Source organism: Peromyscus eremicus, chromosome 11 (genome assembly GCF_949786415.1).
Source record: "Peromyscus eremicus chromosome 11, PerEre_H2_v1, whole genome shotgun sequence".
Taxonomy (NCBI): Eukaryota; Metazoa; Chordata; class Mammalia; order Rodentia; family Cricetidae; genus Peromyscus; species Peromyscus eremicus.
This window is the reverse complement of record NC_081427.1, coordinates 31,775,436-31,794,244: the sequence shown is the minus strand read 5'-3', so window position 1 is coordinate 31,794,244 and position 18,809 is coordinate 31,775,436. Positions and strand designations below refer to the sequence as shown.

General features: G+C 41.7%; 1 protein-coding gene across 3 annotated transcripts in view; it reads left to right on the top strand.

Annotated features, from left to right (window-relative positions):
• Positions 1 to 18,809, top strand: part of Ttc33 (tetratricopeptide repeat domain 33) — a 37,046-nt gene that overhangs the window by 4,073 nt on the left and 14,164 nt on the right. For all 3 annotated transcript variants that reach the window (XM_059276212.1, XM_059276213.1, XM_059276214.1), the window contains exon 3: positions 18,687 to 18,768. In XM_059276212.1, coding sequence (XP_059132195.1) covers positions 18,687 to 18,768 — 82 coding nt within the window. The remainder of the gene's footprint in view (positions 1 to 18,686; positions 18,769 to 18,809) is intronic.

Genomic DNA, 18,809 nt, shown 5'->3' with positions numbered 1-18,809 from the left:
ATGTACCACAAGGCTTGGCCACAGGCCAATCTGGTGGGGGCATTTTCTCAGTTGAGGTTCCGTCTTCCACAATGATTCTTACTTGTGTCAAGTTGACATGAAACTAGTCAGCACAGCTATGTATTGTATAGATTGATGTTTTAAATGTCTGATTTCATTTTTAAAAAGAGATGTTTTGGAGTCACCTGCAGAGTTCCCATTTTGAAGGAAAATGAGTTTGTAATTGTCACTTAAGGTACACATGCTACTTTTTCCTCCTTTGTTCTGCTAGGGGTGTGTTAGTGAAGTGCAATACAGTGTGTTGCTCAGCAGGAAAAAAATTACTTAATTATCCTTTTACTTTCTCTTTGCTTTTTTTTTGAGTCAGACTCTTGCTATATAGTCTAGGCTGAGGTCAAACTCAATCCCCCTGACCCCCCTACCCCCACCCCACCCCCCTCCCACACATCAATCTTTGCAGTGCTGGGATTACAGAGATATGTGGCAGCCATACTGCTTGCCATTGACTTCTTGTGTACTTCTGTAAATGTGGTAAGTACTCAGGAACTTGATAATAGCATTTTTTATTCATAGCTCTTCCCTAGCTAAACTACGTATTTCCCATTTGAACCTGTTTCTCCGCCCCACCTCCTACCCCAACATTGATTTCTTATTTTTTTTCTCTTCTTTCTTTTGCTTAGATATTTCAGTGGGAATGAAAATTCCTTCACAAGTCAATGGAGAAAAGACAAATTGTCTCATAGAATATGTTTGGAAACAAGATTAGAAGAAAATAAAAATGGATCTTTATTAATAATGCCACATAAGAGACTGGCCCTTGAAAAACTGAAAGTCTAATCAGAAGGAAGATTATCTTTATTTTTGAGACAAGGCTCCTATAACCCAGGTTGGCCTTGAACTTCTGACCCTCCTCCTGTCTACCTCCCAAGTGCTGTGATTACAGGTGTGTGTCATTACATCTAGTTTTATCTGGTGCTGGCAATGCTAGTGAAGTGCTTTAAGAACTGAGCTACACCCCCAGCCAGTAAAGTCAAAATATAAAATATAAGAAGAATTTTTTCTTTCAGTGTTTGAGACAGGATGACAGGTCTTACTTATGGCCCAGGCTGGTTGGGGCTTGTGATCTTCTTGTTTCTCCCTCCTGAGGGCTGGGATCCTAGGCAGCTGCCAACATTCACTGTGCCATTATAGCTTTTTACTGTGAAAAATGTTCTGTTTGTAGTAAAGCTGAGAGATTATTGCATAATTCTCTATGCCTAGCAAAACTTTTTATTATCATGTATTAACTATACATAATAATGGGTTTCATTATGACCGTGTCCTACATGTATATAATGTTGTGGTCATATTCATCCCCTGCTAGCCTCTCTTACCCACCCCACCCCCCACCCCCCTCCTGATGATCTCCTTCCTTTTCCCAGGTTGTCTTTACACCCTGATGTCTCTGTTTGTTTGATGATGATGACCCAGTGAAATTCATTAGGGTTGCCTATAGGTGCATGGGATAAGTGGTTATTTATAGGCATATGGTTACCATAGTGGCTACACTCCTGAAGAAAATGCCTTTCCCTCCTCTAGCAACCACTAATGACTTATTGATCCTTGGGGAAGTGTGGCCTCATGAGCCCCCCTACTCAAAAATGTTTGATATTTGCTTTGCACGCATGCTAAATGACTCAAAGACAGCTATATCACTAAAGCCCACCCCTGCATGGGTGATGCCCACAAAGCTGGGAACCTGGAGCACACTGTACAGCCCACAGGCAGCTCAACAGTTTGGGAGTGTCTTTCCTAGGTGCCTAAGTTGGTTTAGGCAGCTTGGCTAGTTTCTGCTTCCAGGTCGCTGGTCTGGACTCAGACTTCTTTGCAGTTTGTCTTGTGTGAGTCTTTGCTGACTAGCTTGTCTGAGAGGGACTCTCAGCTTTTATTGCTTACTCCAGCAGGAAAGGGCCTAGTGGATCTGGTCAGTTTCAGGGACTTCCTGAAGCTACGTTGAGTGGTTTACCTTCCTGCTTACAATGCTTCCCTGATGGATGGAATGTTTGAATCTTGGAGGAAACTGTTATTCAACAGTCATGGGTCCTGGTTTGTGCTTTTATCCTAGTATCGAGGAAGTAAAGATAGACAGCAAGATCCTTGGAGCTTGCTGGCCAGATCAGTGAAGTCCTAGTGTGAGACCCTGTCTCAGAAGGTACATTGACTTGTGATGGAGGAACAGTATCTATTCTTGAACCTGTGGCCTCCATAGGCATACACACACATGAGTATATAACCCCACATGAATATACACACATGAACTACACCCCACTACATACACATAAATTTAAAGAATTTAATTTTTTTCTTTTTTTGTTCTGTGGATCAAAGCTTAGTCATTTGTCCTTGATGAAGAAAATACCTTAGAAAAATTGGTGTTATAAACTTTTGATATAATTTCACTTACTATGATTTTTATAGGATGTATATATGACCAGAATGAGTAATATATAGTTTTATTTATTTATTTATTTATTTATTTATTTATTTATTTATTTATTTATTGGCCAGAGCCTTTTGCATGCTAAGCTTGTGCTGTACCCCTGAACTATCCCCTACCCCAGGAGTGGGATCTTTGAGACAGAATGTTGTTCATATCATCTGAAGATGTGATAAAGTTAGGCCTGTGTGCTGCTGACTGTATCTTCCATGTGGTGTGAAAACTGGTCAATCTACCAGGGGCCACGCCCTTAAAAAACTGACCCTCTTCCCAGCAGATGCTGGTTGCCAGTAGCACCTCAGCTAGGAGGTAGAGAGAGATGATAAAGGTTGGGGGACAGCTCAGTCATAAGTGCTTGTTGAATAGGGAAGAGGACCTTAATTCAGTCTGGGTCCACATTCATATAGACAAATATGCATGCACAGCCACACACATGCATGTCCATGTATGTGTACATGTATCCCCATATCCTGTCTATATTCTGTCTGTCTTGAGCCTGTGCAGGTCTTAAACATGCTGTCATGACTGCTTTGAGTTGGTATGTGCAGCCACTCTGCTGTGAGAAGGTACTGCTTCCTGTGGTCGTCTACTTATCTTATACACTTCCGACTCCCTTTTCTGAAATGATCGTGGAGCTGTGTGGGGAAGCAGTGAGGTAGATGAATGCTGTTGTCCTTTTTTTAAATTGTTGCTGCCTTTTTAGCCACAGCTGTCTGAATCAGGAACTGTGACTCCTCTGCTACCAGCGGCGTTAGGCTGCCAGAGCCACAGAACACTACAAGGGAACTTAATTAAATTTCTGTCCCTCTAAAGAACTCAAGATCCACAGGGTTGGGGATTTAGCTCAGTGGTAGAGCGCTTGCCTAGCAAGCGCAAGGCTCTGGGTTCGGTCCTCAGCTCTGGAAAAAAAAAAAGAACTCAAGATCCAAAGGTTAAGGTAGAATTCTGCTCTTCAGAGAGGCTGAATAGCAAGTTGCTCACCTCTTCTCCTTGCTTACATCCTCTCCCTCTCTACTCTCCTTCCAGTCCCTCCCTACAGACTTTCTACCTCCCCCATCCATTTCCTCTCCCTTTCCTTCAGAAAAGTGCAGGCTTTCTATGTAGATCAGCCAGCCATGGTATATCAAGTTGCAGTCAGACCAGGCACCTCTTCTATTAAGGCTGGACAAGGCAACCCCGCAGGAGGAAAGGGTCCCAAGAGCAGGCAACAGAATCAGAGACAGTCCCAGTCCCTCTGCCAGGAGTCCCACAGGAAGACCGAGCCACACAGCTGCAACACATGTGCAGAGGGTCCAGATCAGTCTCATACAATTTCTCTGGTTGGTGGTTCAGTCTCCGTGGGTCTCCATGAGCCCAAGTCAGTTGACTCTGTGTGTTTTCCTGTGGTGTCCTTGGCTCCTCTGGCTCCCATAATCCTTCCTCCCCCTCTTTCACAAGATTTCCCGAGGTCCACATAGTGTTTGGTTGTGGGTCTCTGAATCTGTTCCCATTAGTTTCTAGGTGAAGCCTCTCTGATGACAGACGAGGCATGATCTATGAATATACCAGAGTAGCATTAGGAATCATTTCATTGTTTTTTTTTGTTTTCCAATCGTGTTTGGTTCTATTCTAGGTCTTTGGGCTGTCTAACTTCTGGGTCCTGGCCCTCCAGGCATTGTCAGGGGTGGACTCCCTCTCATGGTATGGGTCTCAAGCTGGACCAGTCATTGGTTGGCCACTCCCATAATTTCTGTGCCATCTTTGTCCCAGCACATCTTGTAGGCAAGGCAAATTATAGGTCAGAGGTTATGTTGCTGCGTTGAGGCCCCAGTCCCTTCACTGGAAGTCTTGCCTGGTTACAGGAGATGGCCAGGTCAGGCTCCATGTCTCCCATTGCTAGGAGTCTTAGTTAGAGTCACCCTCATAGAATCCTGGGAGTTTCCATTGCACTAGGTTTCTAGCTCATCCCAGAGATGCCCCTGATTCCAATTGGCAAGATTACACTTAGATTTATTGTGCAATTTGAATTTTCTCCTCCTAGTATAAATGATTCTTCATAACAGAAGACTAGTACTTTCCTGTCCATTCCCAAGGAAGTTTTGTGCTCTTAAGGTGGGCTATTTGATATAGTGGTTAAGAGTGGATTTTGAAGTCATTTTACCTCCATTCAGACCCTACCCTAGCCGGGCGGTGGTGGCGCACGCCTTTAATCCCAGCACTCGGGAGGCAGAGGCAGGCGGATCTCTGTGAGTTTGAGGCCAGCCTGGTCTACAAAGTGAGTTCCAGGAAAAGCGCAAAGCTACACAGAGAAACCCTGTCTCAAAAAAACCACAAAAAAAAAAAAAAAAAAGACCCTACCCTAATTATCATTTCTTCCTGTATAAATTTTGGGCAGGTCATTAGCTTCTCTGCCAATTTCTGGTTTCTTCATATATAAATGATGATACATGCCTTAAAGATTAATGAAAGATTACAAAACAAGTCCATGTAAAGAGAATGTAGCATGCTATGTCACCTTAAATAAATGTGTGGTAGATTATCTGTATTAGGATTTTATGTTACCAGTTTATATCATGTAGTGCTAAACTTTTTAGAAGTTAGTTTCTCCAAATACTTATTTGTAGACTTATTTCTAACTAGGATTTGCCTTCCTAAGGTAAAAGGTATAGCTCCCAACATTTTAAAGTTGGTATATAGTTTCAACCACTAGATGGTGATACTTGCATAGCAAAGTGGCTAACTTTTCTTCGATATTGTGTGTGAAGGCCAAGTGTAACAGAATTTACTGTGAGCATTGTCTAGGGAAGTGAATGTGAGTATGTTCTCACCATGTGATGCAGATCCTGATCCCAAGCATCAGTGCATTTCAAGCAGTGATTATGCTGCAGTCAGTGCAGTGTGAATATTTCCTCACTCTCATGGACTTCAGATGTATTCTATCTGTAGAGTAGTTGTCTTCTCTTTGTAGTAATGAGTACCAAGTTCTCCTAAAGATCCACTTTCCCACTTAGGCACTGGGATTCATCCCTTCTCGCCTTTGCAGGAACATGTTTCCTAAATATCTCCCAGTGTTTTTTGTGTCATTGGTTCCTCCCTCTTATCCCTTCTCTGACTTACTGGCATGCTTTAGGACAAGGCCTGTTCGGCTCCACATGGTCTAACAGTTCTTGGCTCACTTTTGCTACAAACTTCTTTTCCTTTTTGACCTTTCAAATTCTGTTCCCATTAATCCACTGAAACAGTCATATATACATACAACTGTTCTACAGACTGAGCAGGTTATTGTGGTGGTATTGTGTTCCCCAAAATATTGTACACCCTAATAAACTTATCTGGGGTCAGAGAACAGAACAGCCATTAGATACAGAGGCTAGAAAATGGTGGCACTCATACCTTTAATCCTAGCCTCTGGAGGCATGGATTTCTGTGAGTTTAAAGCCACACTGGAAAGAGCCAGGCATGGTGACTCACACCTTTAATCCCAGGGAGTGATGGCAGAAAGCAGAAAGGTATATAAGGCGTGAAGACCAGAAACTAGCAGCATTTGGCTGGTTAAGCTTTTAGGCTTTGAGCAGCACAGTTCAGCTGAGACCCATTCCAATGAGGACACAGAGGCTTCCTCCAGTCTGAGCAAACAGGATCAGCTGAGGAATTGGCGAGGTGAGGTAGCTGTGGCTTGTTCTGCTTCTCTGATCTTCCAGCATTCACCCCAATAACTGGCTCCAGGTTTGTTTTTATTAATAACTTTTAAGATTCCTGCTACAGGTTATGTTTAGAAATATAGCTGTGTATACATACACATGTATGCATGTGACAACAATGGAAAAAGAGGCCATGAACTTGAAAGAGAGCAAGGAGGGGTATATGGGAGTGTTTGGAGGGTGGAAAAATAAGGGAGAAATGATGTAATTATAATCTCAAGAATAAAAGAAAAAAGGTTATCAGTGTTCCTAAGCTTATGATGGCCTCTGACTCTCTATGTAGTGAGGCTGGCCTTGAACTCTTGGTCCTTCCGCTGTCACATCTTGAGCCTATAGGCATGTGCCATTATGCCTGATGATTGTTTTCTTTCCTTAAACTTGTGTACTTTTCTTCATTTAGTTTCTGGATGCTAGCAGTTATCGAATATGTGTGTCAATGTTGTCCTCCCCTCTGAACCCCAGCCGTTTAAGTCTCTTTGTACCTACTTGGATGTGGAAAACATATCAAACTTCACAAAGCAGAACATCTGAGTTTTTACCTGAGTATCTGCTGCTTTCCCGTAGAGGGGAAAGGCACTGCCATTTTCCCCAGTTACTTAAGCTCTACTGGCTTACTCACCCTTTTAGAGCTGTTCTGCCCCACTTGCCTGAAAGCCACTGCTTGCCTGATAGCTCACTTGTTCCTGTAGCCATGCATTTGTGGCTGCTACTGTAGACTAGTGAGCCTTCATTTGTAATCTTGATAGAAAGGCCATCACCCCTTGATGTTGACTAGATGAGACTGACTTGGTGAAGTTCTGGAGAGAGTGGTGGAGGTTAAGGTTTTCTGTGGCCATGGCTAAAGCCTATGGATTCTCCATCACACCTTTATTAAATCAACACTTCCAACCGTAGCCTGTTAGGTTTTCTGTGGCCATGGCTAAAGCCTATGGATTCTCCATCACAACTACAATAAATCGACACTTCCAACCATAGCCTGTTAGGTTTTCTGTGACCATAGCTAAAGCCTATGAATTCTCCATCACAGCTACAATAAATCAACACTTTGAGCCATAGCCTGTTAGGTTTTCTGTGATCATGGCTTGGCCTACTTCTTTAATATCACTTTCCTTCTCCTTATAATCTAACCATACTGGTTTGACTTCCTGTCCTCTGAACATGGAGTACTTAGTCCTGCCTTGGGCTTTTGCCTTTGTTTGGAATGGAGTTTCTCCAGGTTTTCAGATGGTTGTCCTCTCTTGTCATTTCAGGTTTCAGCTCATATGCATTCCTAAGAAGAATCTCCTGTTCACCCATTGTCCCATTGTGAGAAGACACTTGGTTATTACCTGTCACATCCTTCTTTAAATCATTTTTAAATCAAATTTACAGTTGAACCTTGTCTTTCTCTCCATGTTCACTTCCCCCCATATAGTTAATACTTTAGAAAGTTCTAGAAGAATAGTAGAGACGCTTTATATCTTGTTAAATGCAGCATTCTCATTATCTAGAATGTTACCTTGCCCAGAGAAAATGACCTATAAATATTTATTAAATATGCCATTAACTAAATAGCTCATTAGATTTGAGCGGTTGTAAATTAGAAATGTAATTGGGAGCACAGTAACTAAGAGCTATGACGTTTCCATCTGGTGAGTGAGCATGCTATCTAACTTATTTGGCTTGGTCACCAGCTGCTCTTCGATTCATTGTGGGGCATTATCTCACCTTGCCCTGTGTAATCCCTGAGCTATTCACTTTGCTTCCTTCCTTGTGCTAGCTTAGTTCCATGCTCTTAAGGCTGCCTTTAAACTGGCTGAATCAGACTTTGGTCATTTATTAACCACAGTGACTTTAAACCGAATTTTTATCTTTTAATGTTTCCTATCCAACAGCTGCAATAGGGCTGTGTCTTTTCAGTCTGTTCCAGACTGAAGTTGAATTAGGAGATAGGCTACAGGAGCTGGGAGAGACCATTGATTGACGTATTAGGTGCCAAGTTTCCTATGATTCCCAAACAGAGGAACTAAGTGGTGCCACCATTTCCCTGTAGGGCAGGGAAATGAACCAGAGTGGGAGAAGAGGAAGGGAGTCCAGCAGTCTGTCGGGGTGACTTGCTTTACATTGCTTGCTTCACTTTAACCACTAGATCTAGCTCATCTGCTCCTTAAATGTTTGTGTACTGAGGCAAGAAAGGCCTCAGTGGGAGCATTGATGTATTTTCAAAATAGAAGTGCTGGGTGAGGAGAAGACATGCTTTTCTTTTCTCTTTGCCTTTTGTATTCCATACGAGTCGGTGGGAGGTGTGTTTGCACGTGTGTATGCACGTGTATCTTTATGTGTATGCATGCGTGCATATCTTCCTGATGCAAAGAGTAAGTACAAGGAGTTGTGGTTAGTGTTCTCTTGAATTTCTTAATCTTTCGTGCTCTTTGTATGTGGACAGCTTGCTTGGGTGGTGATAGGGTAAGCCGCCGTCTTTCTCTGCAGTATGGTAGTGACACTGTGGGTGGGACAACCCTTTGTAGTACAGGATTGCTGTTTTCCTTACAGGCTCTTAACATGCCTGGCTCTGTGCGGCCCCTTCCACTAATTCCTTAAACTCATAGTGACATTTGAAAATATCTCCGTGAATTCCCATAAATGACATCTGCTGTGTTGTAATAACTGCCTCTAGTTTATTCAGGCAGAGAGTAGAATGTGAGGTAAAAAGGACATTTGGGGGCCAGGCGGTGGTGGCACACGCCTTTAATCCCAGCACTTGGGAGGCAGAGCCAGGCGGATCTCTGTGAGTTCGAGGCCAGCCTGGGCTACCAAGTGAGTTCCAGGAAAAGCGCAAAGCTACACAGAGAAACCTTGTCTCGAAAAACAAAAAACAAACAAACAAAAAAAAAACCAAAAAAAAAAAAAAAAAAGGATATTTGGCTAACATGACAAACTTTCATCAGTAGCCAGGCCAGGCAGAGATTGGTGAGCAAACCACTGCTTGTTTTTGAAAGGAAAATGTCTTATTCTGACAGAGCCCTGGTCATTTGCTCACATCGTGTCTGTGGCTGATTTTATGACGCAATGGTAGAAGTAAGTACTTGTGACAGAAAGTGTACTGCTCTTACGAAGTCTAAACTGTTTGCTAGATGGGGCTATCACCATGGCATCTCTTGCTCTAGAGACCAAGTCCCTCCAAGGGGCTTAAAGCTGTGAGAATGAAGGCCTCTCTGCTGTACCCAGAATTCCCTGCCCTCCTTTCCTGTTTCTCTTTTCCTTTCTCCTCTCCTGCCCTTCCCTCTTCTTGGTTCTTTTTATGCATACTCGCAACTCCCTAGTCTTAGGATTTCTTATAATTTCTGTTACTGAAATGATGAGATGAAATAAGGGAAGAATTAAAATTGCTCCTTTTGTTTCAGGGAATAACTTGTTTTTACCACCCCTCCCCACCCGGATATCACTTCCTGTCCTCTGTTAGTGTGTGTTCCATGCTTCAAAAGTCTCATGGGGCGGGTAGGACAATTGGGGTAGATAGAAACTGTGATATTAGTGTCTTCTAAATGCTCAGAAATTTTCTGGGGGCTTAAAAGAATTAAAAAAAAGCGCACAATTAAGCAACAAAAACCAAAGAAGAAAAAAAAAAAAAAAAGACCTATTCAGGCCAGATGTAGTGGCACAGTCAGGAGGAAGAGGCAGGCAGACTTTGAGTTCAAGTCCAGCTTCATCTACAAAAGCAAGTTCCAAGTCAGCCAGGGTTACACAGTGACATTCTGGCTCAAAACACCACCACCCCTAAAAAAAAACAACAAAAAACCCTACTCTGATTTCCAAGTTAATAAAAAAAAAGTATAAAGAAGGACTAGAGAAAAAGTAAGTGAGAAGCATTGTTGAAGGAGTTGTGGAGGGCACCGTGGGCTTGTAAGAGCTACCTTACATACTAGCCTTACACAGAACTTTTAACAGACACACAAACAGTTCAGATTTTCAAATTATTCTATAAAGATAAATTAACATAGTGCTATGACCAATATTCACCAAAATATTTTTGAAAAGCATTCAGTTTTATTTGTTTATTTATTGTACATGTGCATTGTGGGCACATTCCATTGTTCACCTGTGGAGGTCAGAGGGGAACTTGTGGGACTTGGTTCTTTCTTTTCCCCAGGTAGGTTTTGGAGATTGAACTCCGGTCATGAGGTTTGGGGAAAGCACCTTCATGGCAGAGCCATCTTGGCGGCATGTTCCTAGAATAAATTTGACTAGGGGCTTTCCTTTCTTTTTCTCTCTCTCTTTTTTTTTTTTAAAGGTTTTATTTATTTATTATATATATATATATATATATATATATATATATATATATATATATATATATATATATATATATATATATATATATATACAGTGTTCTGCCTGCATGTATGGTTGTGTGCCAGAAGAGGGCACCAGATCTCATTATAGATGGTTGTGAGCCATCATGTGGTTGCTGGGAGTTACTCAGGTCCTTTAGAAGAGCAGCCAGTGCTCTTAACCTCTGAGCCATCTCTCCAGCCCAATTAGGGGTTTTTCTGAGGAAAAAGGAGTTGGCTTTATTCTGGGGAGGGAATGAACTCCGTTTGTGCTTGCCTCTTTGCATACTTTGCGATTTCACCATTAAAAGAGGACAAGACAACGTGCTATGATCATGCAGTTTATCTTCCATATTTTATTTAGTCAAAATCATTCTGTGATATCGATACTAATTTCTGACTTTTTTGTCAGATTTTCTGACATTTATGTGTGTGAAGTAAATGAAAGTGTAGGTAGTGAATATACTTAATTATCCCTCTATCAGAAGTCAAACTTGGAAGATTAAAACTGTGACTTCTTACATGTTTCAGAAAATGCATTTCTAGTATTCTTACAGAGAATAATAGAACTGTATGGTTGTGGTTAGTACAGTAAAACTCGAAGTTTCTTGCACTGGGTAGGAGTTGTGCCATTGTTGAAATGTGCTTTGGAAAGTGACCTTCATACAGTGTTGTGTACACCTTCATGCAATGTCCACTCCTTCCTACTGTCCTCACAGTTCATCTGCTGCAGATGGTTTGGTCCTGTCCATACTTAATTAGAAACGTCTGAAGGAATATTCACCCATTTGTGTAAATAAGCAGCTTAATTACTGGAGGTGGACTTACAATTTAATCCCCTCTAACTGTATAATTTCAGTAAGTGATGTCCGCTGAAACTCTGAGCAGTTTCAGGTTTATTTTAAGGCATACTTATACCTTCCTTTTGCCTGGTAGGACCATCCTAGACCTCTTTTAGTCTGAGCACCATCTCTGATCCAGTTTCTGGTCTCCTATATATGACTCTCTTATCTGTGTATTAAATTTACCTACTTACTAAAATGTTTTTTTATTATTTTTAAACAATATTTTAAATTTTTGAAAGTTCACATATTATACAATGTATCATACCCATCCACTACTTACACCCTCCAACTGCCCCAAGTCATTCCACTTCCTTCCACTAAATGTATTTTAACTGCAGAGTCAGTCCTTGCTGGTGGGTGAGCACAGAGGGGCAAAACCAGTGAGTCTTCTGATCAGTATCTTCTCGGCTGAGGTCTAACAAGCCTGTGGTCTACCGGTGTTCCGGTTGTTATCACCGTAATTGCTGTCTTCTTTGTGGTTTAGCACCGATGTCCATAGTTCGTGCTTTCTGTTGATTGGGTTGTTTAGAGTCACCGTAGATGTAGTGCCGGAGTGCTGGATTATTTAAGAGGTTTATTGGATCGTATAGAAACAAGACATTTAAGTGGAGGATCAGGGTCAGGGTTAAGAAGTGAAGAATGCTTGAGAAGGTTTACAGGAGGAAAGAGCCCCAAGGCATGAGAACAGCAGAGCCTTGTTCCAGGGCATCCGCTCAGGTCTTCATGCTGTGTGGAAGGCACTTGAGCAAACAAGCTGTCTCCCAGCTCTAGAAAACACTTTGGTAATGAGAAATTATTCTGTGCTAATCTTGACTTAAAATTTAAACGTTTGATACTTTATTTCTTACTGTGCTGAGGATTCTTAGGGGATTTAACATAAATGTCCCAATTTTATAGTATGCCTGTAAATGTTTGAAAGTATTAATATCAGTGCCAATTTCACACTAAGACTAAATATAATTTCAGTGCTGTTTTTAAATTTCATTTTTTCTCCTGAATAATATCAAACGTATTCACAAATAATTATGTCTGCTCTTGCATTCTCTACTTAGAATTTTTTTTTCTCCAGATTTTCATATGGCAAGCTGATTTTTATCTTTCAGCAATGACCCAAATAATACCATTTCAGGCAGGCCTTTTCTAACTACTGAGACAGTGTGGGTGGATTTCCCCTGTTACTTTTAGTCTTCTTCTTCTTCTTCTTCTTCTTCTTCTTCTTCTTCTTCTTCTTCTTCTTCTTCTTCTTCTTCTTCTTCTTCTTTTTTGCTTTTTCGAGACAGAATTTCTCTGTATAGTTTTAGAGCTATTCTGGATCTCCCTCTGTAGCCCAGGCTGGCCTGGAACTCACAGAGATCTGCCTGGCTCTGCCTCCCGAGTGCTGGGATTAAAGGTGTGTGCCACCATCACCCGGCTCTACTTTTAGTCTTCTGTTCTCTACCTTTTCTTTACAGCAGTCAGTCGTATTTATTCAATTACTCATTTGATGCCTTTTTTTTTTAATTAGAGTGTAAGCTCTGTGAAAGTAGACATTTTGTCTCCTTCTTCATTGCTCTATGCCCTGCCTGTAGCCCCTAGGTTGTGTTGAATATACGCTTGACTGACTGTGTGAATGTGGGACCACATCAGTCTGCTCTGATGATGTTCTTAGCAGGTTGCATCGTACTTTGCTAGAAACAAAGAATTCTGAAAACTGATTTGATCAGAAGTTAGAGAAGTAATGTGTTTGGTAGAAACGTGACTAAGATTTGAATGCACTGCTGAGTTTGTTGAACTGGTCAGTTAATCGTATCTAGGGTATGTGGGCAAGGGATATGCTGGAATCAAAGACAGAAGTCTAAGGCATTCATAGTATGGTTATTTGGGGAAAGAGAAGTCCAGGTAGAGGGAACAACAACAAAAATGCCCTACAGCAGATGTATACTTAATGTACCTGAGGAGTAACAAAGGGTGTGACCAAAGCATGATCAAAGCATATTACGGAAAGGGGCCAGCCAGGTCAGAGGGAAGGTTAGAGACAGAAAAGCTAGCCAGGCTTTGTAAGCCCCTGTAGATCCTGTTAAGGACTTGGACATTGCCTTAGTCACTGTTCTATTGCTGTGAAGAGACACCACGACCAACACAACTCTAATAAGGGAAAGCATTTAATTGGGGGCTTGCTTACAATACCAGAGGTTTAATTCATTATCATCATGTCAGGGAGTGTGGTGACGTGCAGGCAGGTGCTGGAGCAGTAGCTGAGAGCTACATATATATATATATATATATATATATATATATATATATATATATATATAGAGAGAGAGAGAGAGAGAGAGAGCGCACAAACCTTCCTAATCTTTCTAATCTTTTCACATAGTGACCTCTCTGCTGACTAAGCATCCAAATATAGGAGCCTTTGGGGGCCACTTTTATCCAGAGCACCACAGGCATTTATTCTCAGTAAGGTTGAGAATTACCAGTTTACTGCTGAGTTTCTCTGCTGTGCCCTACCGCTGCTTAATTTCCATATTTTTTCACTTTGCTCCTACACAGAGTTTCCACTCTCCAGTTTCCTATTTTTAGATTCCACAAAGAATCTAATAGGCTTATGCCAGTTGGACCAGGCTGTAGAAATTATACATTGTTAACTAGGATTGGCTTATTTGGGTTGCATTTTTTTTTTTTTTTTGTTCCAGTTAGCTATGGCTTGAGTAGGAAAACTTGTGGTCACCTTGCCTTGAAAAAAGGAGTGGTTAAAACCCAGGTTTTGATATCTACCAATAAAAATACTCTAGAGTAGCTATATGTGTGTGTGTGTGTGTGTGTGTGTGTGTGTGTGTATAGGTGTAACTGTATAATATTCTAGAATGCTATAGAGAGAATCATTTGTGGTCTAAAGGCATGCAGAAATGTTTCATATGCATATGAGAAGTATAATACATTAAAAAACCCAGTGTGGCTGGGCGGTGGTGGCACACGCCTTTAATCCCAGCACTCGGGAGGCAGAGCCAGGCAGATCTCTGTGAGTTCGAGGCCAGCCTGGGCTACCAAGTGAGTTCCAGGAAAGGCGCAAAGCTACACAGAGAAACCCTATCTCGAAAAAACAAAAAACAAAAACAAAACAAAAAAAACCCAGTGTGTGATTAATTGCTGATAAAAGGCAGAGCTAGGGGAAATACCCAGAATTGTGATGGCACATCATAAAGCTGGGTAGAACCGGTAGGTTGCCCCTCCTTCTGTACAGCCCCACAGCCATGCTCATATGGGCAACACTGATGGGCCTGAGTGGGTTATGAAGAAGAGGAAGAGGAAAAATTGGGAGGGGGCATGTTAGGGGGTGAGGAGGTGCTGGAAGAGGGCAAAGGGGGCAGATATGATCATATTTCATTGTATACATGGAAGAAATTCTCAATTAAAAAAGAAAATTTATAGTAAATCTGATATTTACAAAAGATAAAACTGAGGTGAATAATGAAATAGTTTGAGTAATGAGTAAGAATGGCTATATTGTTTTCATATTATTAAGAAGTAATTCCTAAAGTTTGAGTAGCCTTTCACCTAGAATTAAACATAGTGTTCAGGTAGATGTGTTTTCATCAGGCAATTCTGTGAGGTAAAAGCTATGAAGGAGCTGGGCTTGGTGGTACACACCTTTAATTCTAGTATTCAGGAGGCAGAGGCAGATGAGTCTCTGTGAGTTGGAGTCCAGCTTGATCTATGTAGTAAGTTCAGGCCAGCCAGGACTACATAGAACCTGTCTTAAAAGCCCCTCAACGCTAAAAAAAAAAAGGACTCTAACAGTGTTTAGGCTTACATATTTAGGTGTGATTTGGCTGGAAGTTGCCACCTGCTCTGAGTTGAACATTTAACACTTAGTTAAGTTTCAAGCACCACAACTAAGTTGTCCATTATAACTGTGAGTGACTGCCACACCTTTTGTTGGGGGGCTCCACTGGTCAGAGGTTGCAGTCTACCATAGCTTAGCAGCTGTCCCTGGGCTCAGCACAATATGGAGGACTCTCTCCCGTACCCAAGCAGGGGCCTCCTGCTCTCTATCTAGCCCTGTCTGGAGGATATCTCTAGGCCTGGATGCCTGACTTATCTCAAGGATGACTCTTGACACAGTTTCCTGCAAATACTCTTTCCCTGCTGCCCACATGGTAATTAAGTAACACGTTCTAGCTGTTTTCACAGGGACGTGCTGCCACTAATCCAGCTATATGACAGGAGCATGCCACCTAATGCAAATTAGGGTTGCCCCAGCTACCAGTCCGATATATCTCCTATACTCAGGAATAAAGTTGAGCTGATTCACTGAAGCTGTCTCCCAGAGAGCTATCTCAGCTGTGTTCATAGGCTGCATCCAAAGCTTTCTGTCAAAGCTTCTGCCCCTTTGTCCTTGTGGACTGGTGGCCAACGGACCCCAAGGAAAAAGGAGATCCTACAGCCTTTAATGACTATAAAGGCAAACTTTGTAAAGCCACCCCTCTGTGTACTCTGTGCTTTGTCAGGTTGGTGTGAGTCTTTATTTTAATTTTTTTGGTTTTTCCAGACAGGGTTTCTCTGTGAGGCTTTGAGCCTTTCCTGGAACTCACTCTGTAGCCCAGGCTGGCCTTGAACTCATAGAGATCCACCTGCTTCTGCCTCTTGAGTTCTGGGATTAAAGGCGTGCACCACCACTGCCCGGAGTTTGGTGTGAATATTAACCTGGAGCTTGCCAGTTGCCTAGACTGGCCACTAAGTCCAAGGGCTCCTCCTGTCTCCCTGCATAGTACTGATAGGACAGGCTTGCTGCCGTGCTGGCTTTTTGTGTGGACCTGAGCTCTGGTCCTCATGCTTTTGCAGCACACACTTTACTGATAGGGCCGTATCCCCAGCCTCTGGTTTGGATCTTTACATACAGTATACTTTGCTTAATATAGTGGAAGTGTTCTGAGAGAGGTATTATTAGGCAGCTTCCTTGTGTGAACACTGTAGAGTTTACTTACAAAAACTTGAAGGCCACTTAAAAAGGATGCCTAGTGATGAAGTTGTGATGCCTAGGATCCAGTTGTGGCTTAGCATTAGGCTCTGCTGTTACAGTAGGCCTTCAAATCCTACTTCACGCTTGTAGCTGCAGCATTGTCTACCTTTGGCAAGTTAGCTTCCCTTTTAATCTTCAGCACCCTCGTTTATAAAAGGGAGATAATAGTTAATGCCACCTGGGGTTCTGGTGAGGGTAAAGTAAAATAATGAATGTAAAGTAACTGGCATCATAGTCAGTGCTCAGTGACTGTTAGCCTTTGGTAATGCACAATTAACAAATCACTTGCCCTTTCCAAGCAGTATAATGTGCAATAATAAGGTGTAATTATGCCTGTGGTATAAATACAAATAATTGGACTAAAAAAATAAAAAACCTGGATGGTGTAGGTCAGTCTCTTGCTGTGGCTTTTGACGCAGTCAAGAGACTCAGTGAGAATGAAGGGTATGCAGTTTTGCTTTTGGTGTAATGTACAATGATCCTGTACAGTAATCTTGTTCTCCTAAGCTCTCTAAATAAAAAGTATGTGAGGTAGGTGGGAGATGACCAGTTTGGAAGAATGCCTACTGAATAAGCATAGGGACCTTAGTCCAGATCTCCACACTCACGTAAAGACTGGACATGGCAATGTGTACCTGTAACCCCAGCATTGCTGGGTGGGAGATAGAGGATCCCTGGAGCTCACTGGCCAGCTAACCTGACAGAAGCTGGATGTTTCAGTCCCGGAAAGGACCTATCTCAAGTGAAGAAGGCAGAGAGCAGTAAAGGAGGACACCTTCCTATGGCCTCCACACATCCGTCAACATGTGCATACACCTCTCTATCACTATAATATATATTATATATCAGCATATAATATATATCACATATATAAATAACAGTTATTTACCATCAAGTGTTATGTCTTGTACATACAGAACACATACTGGGGAAATGAAGGGTCTGGAAAACAAGAAACAAAAAGAGAAGATGGGTGGGTACATGCTAATACTGACTGGGACATAGATTGTCAGTGATCACAGCCCCGGGACTGCAGACATGTTCAGGTACTTGGAAATAGGAACAGTGCTCATTAGCATTGCCTAGGGAACAGGAAGGTAGCGCCACATTGGCAGGAGTGTGCAGGGACTCCTCTTGTCTCACATCTTAGTAGGAAAGGACAAAGGCAGAAAGACAGGAAGTATGACTGTCTGCTTTGTTTTAGGCCAGCCCCTAGTGATCTATTTTCCACTGAGGCTCTACCTCTTAAAGGTTCCACAACTTTTTCAAACAGTGCCACTATCTGGACCAAGTGTTCATGCATACACCTTTAAGGGACATAACACATTCAAACCACAACATAATAGAAGTTGTCTGCATATTATTTTGGGTGCATTTCACCCATCTCTTAAGTTTGCCATGTATTTATAGTTATGAACAAAAATAGATAATTGTTCTTTCCATGATCAAAAGCAATTTGGGGAGGAAAAGGTTTATTTTGTTTACATTTCCACATCATTGTTCGTCACTGAAGGAAGTCAGGGCAGGAACTCAAACAGGACAGGAACGCGGAGGCAGGAGCTGTACAGAGGCGATGGAGGAGTGCTGCTTACTGGCTTGCCCCCCATGGCTTGTTCAGCCTGTTTTCTTACAGAACCCAGGACCACCCAGAAGTTGCCTCACACACAATGGGCTAGGCCCTCCCCCAACAACCACTAATTAAGAAAATGCCTACAGGTTTATTTACCTACAATCGGATCTTATGGAGGCGTTTTCTCAATTGAGGTTTCCTCCTCTCAGATGAATTTAGATGTGCCAAATTGTCATAGAAGTAGCCAGGATAGACTGTCATCTCTACCAGGTAAATTTCTGTAGGAGAACCTGGGCATGAAACTGGATTGCAAACATTTAAGACAAATCTTTTAGAGTACATATCCCGTCAGTGAAGTTAAATACAAAAGAAAGACATTTTGGTAGTAATTTCTCAGTCCACAAGTCTCTTTTAAAATATATTTTCTTTTTACTATTATTACTATTAGTTATGTGTTTATACATGCTATGGTGTGTGCGTAGGTCAGAGGAAAAGTTTGTGGAGTTAGTTTTCTTCTTTTACCTTTAAGTGGGATACAGGGATTGAACTCAGGGGGCTAGCTCAGGCTCCAAAATCTTAGAGATTTGTCAGATCTCTTATTTATATATTGTCCTTTTCTCTTTTGTTGTTTTATCCTTTCATTTCTTTAATTTACCTAAGCTTTTATAACATTATTATCAATTTCTAAATAGAAAAATTTCTTAGTAATTATTTTCAGGTTCCCGATTTTCACATTTAACATGTACTCTCAAAGATTTAGCTAAGATATGGTTAACATGTTAATGTCACTTTAACAATTACAGATACCAGGAGGCAATTCAGAAGTGGGATGAAGCACTACAGCTGACCCCAGATGATGCCACCCTCTATGAGATGAAGTCACAGGTAACAGTTAGAAGGAATTTGATGTTTACTATGCGATTATG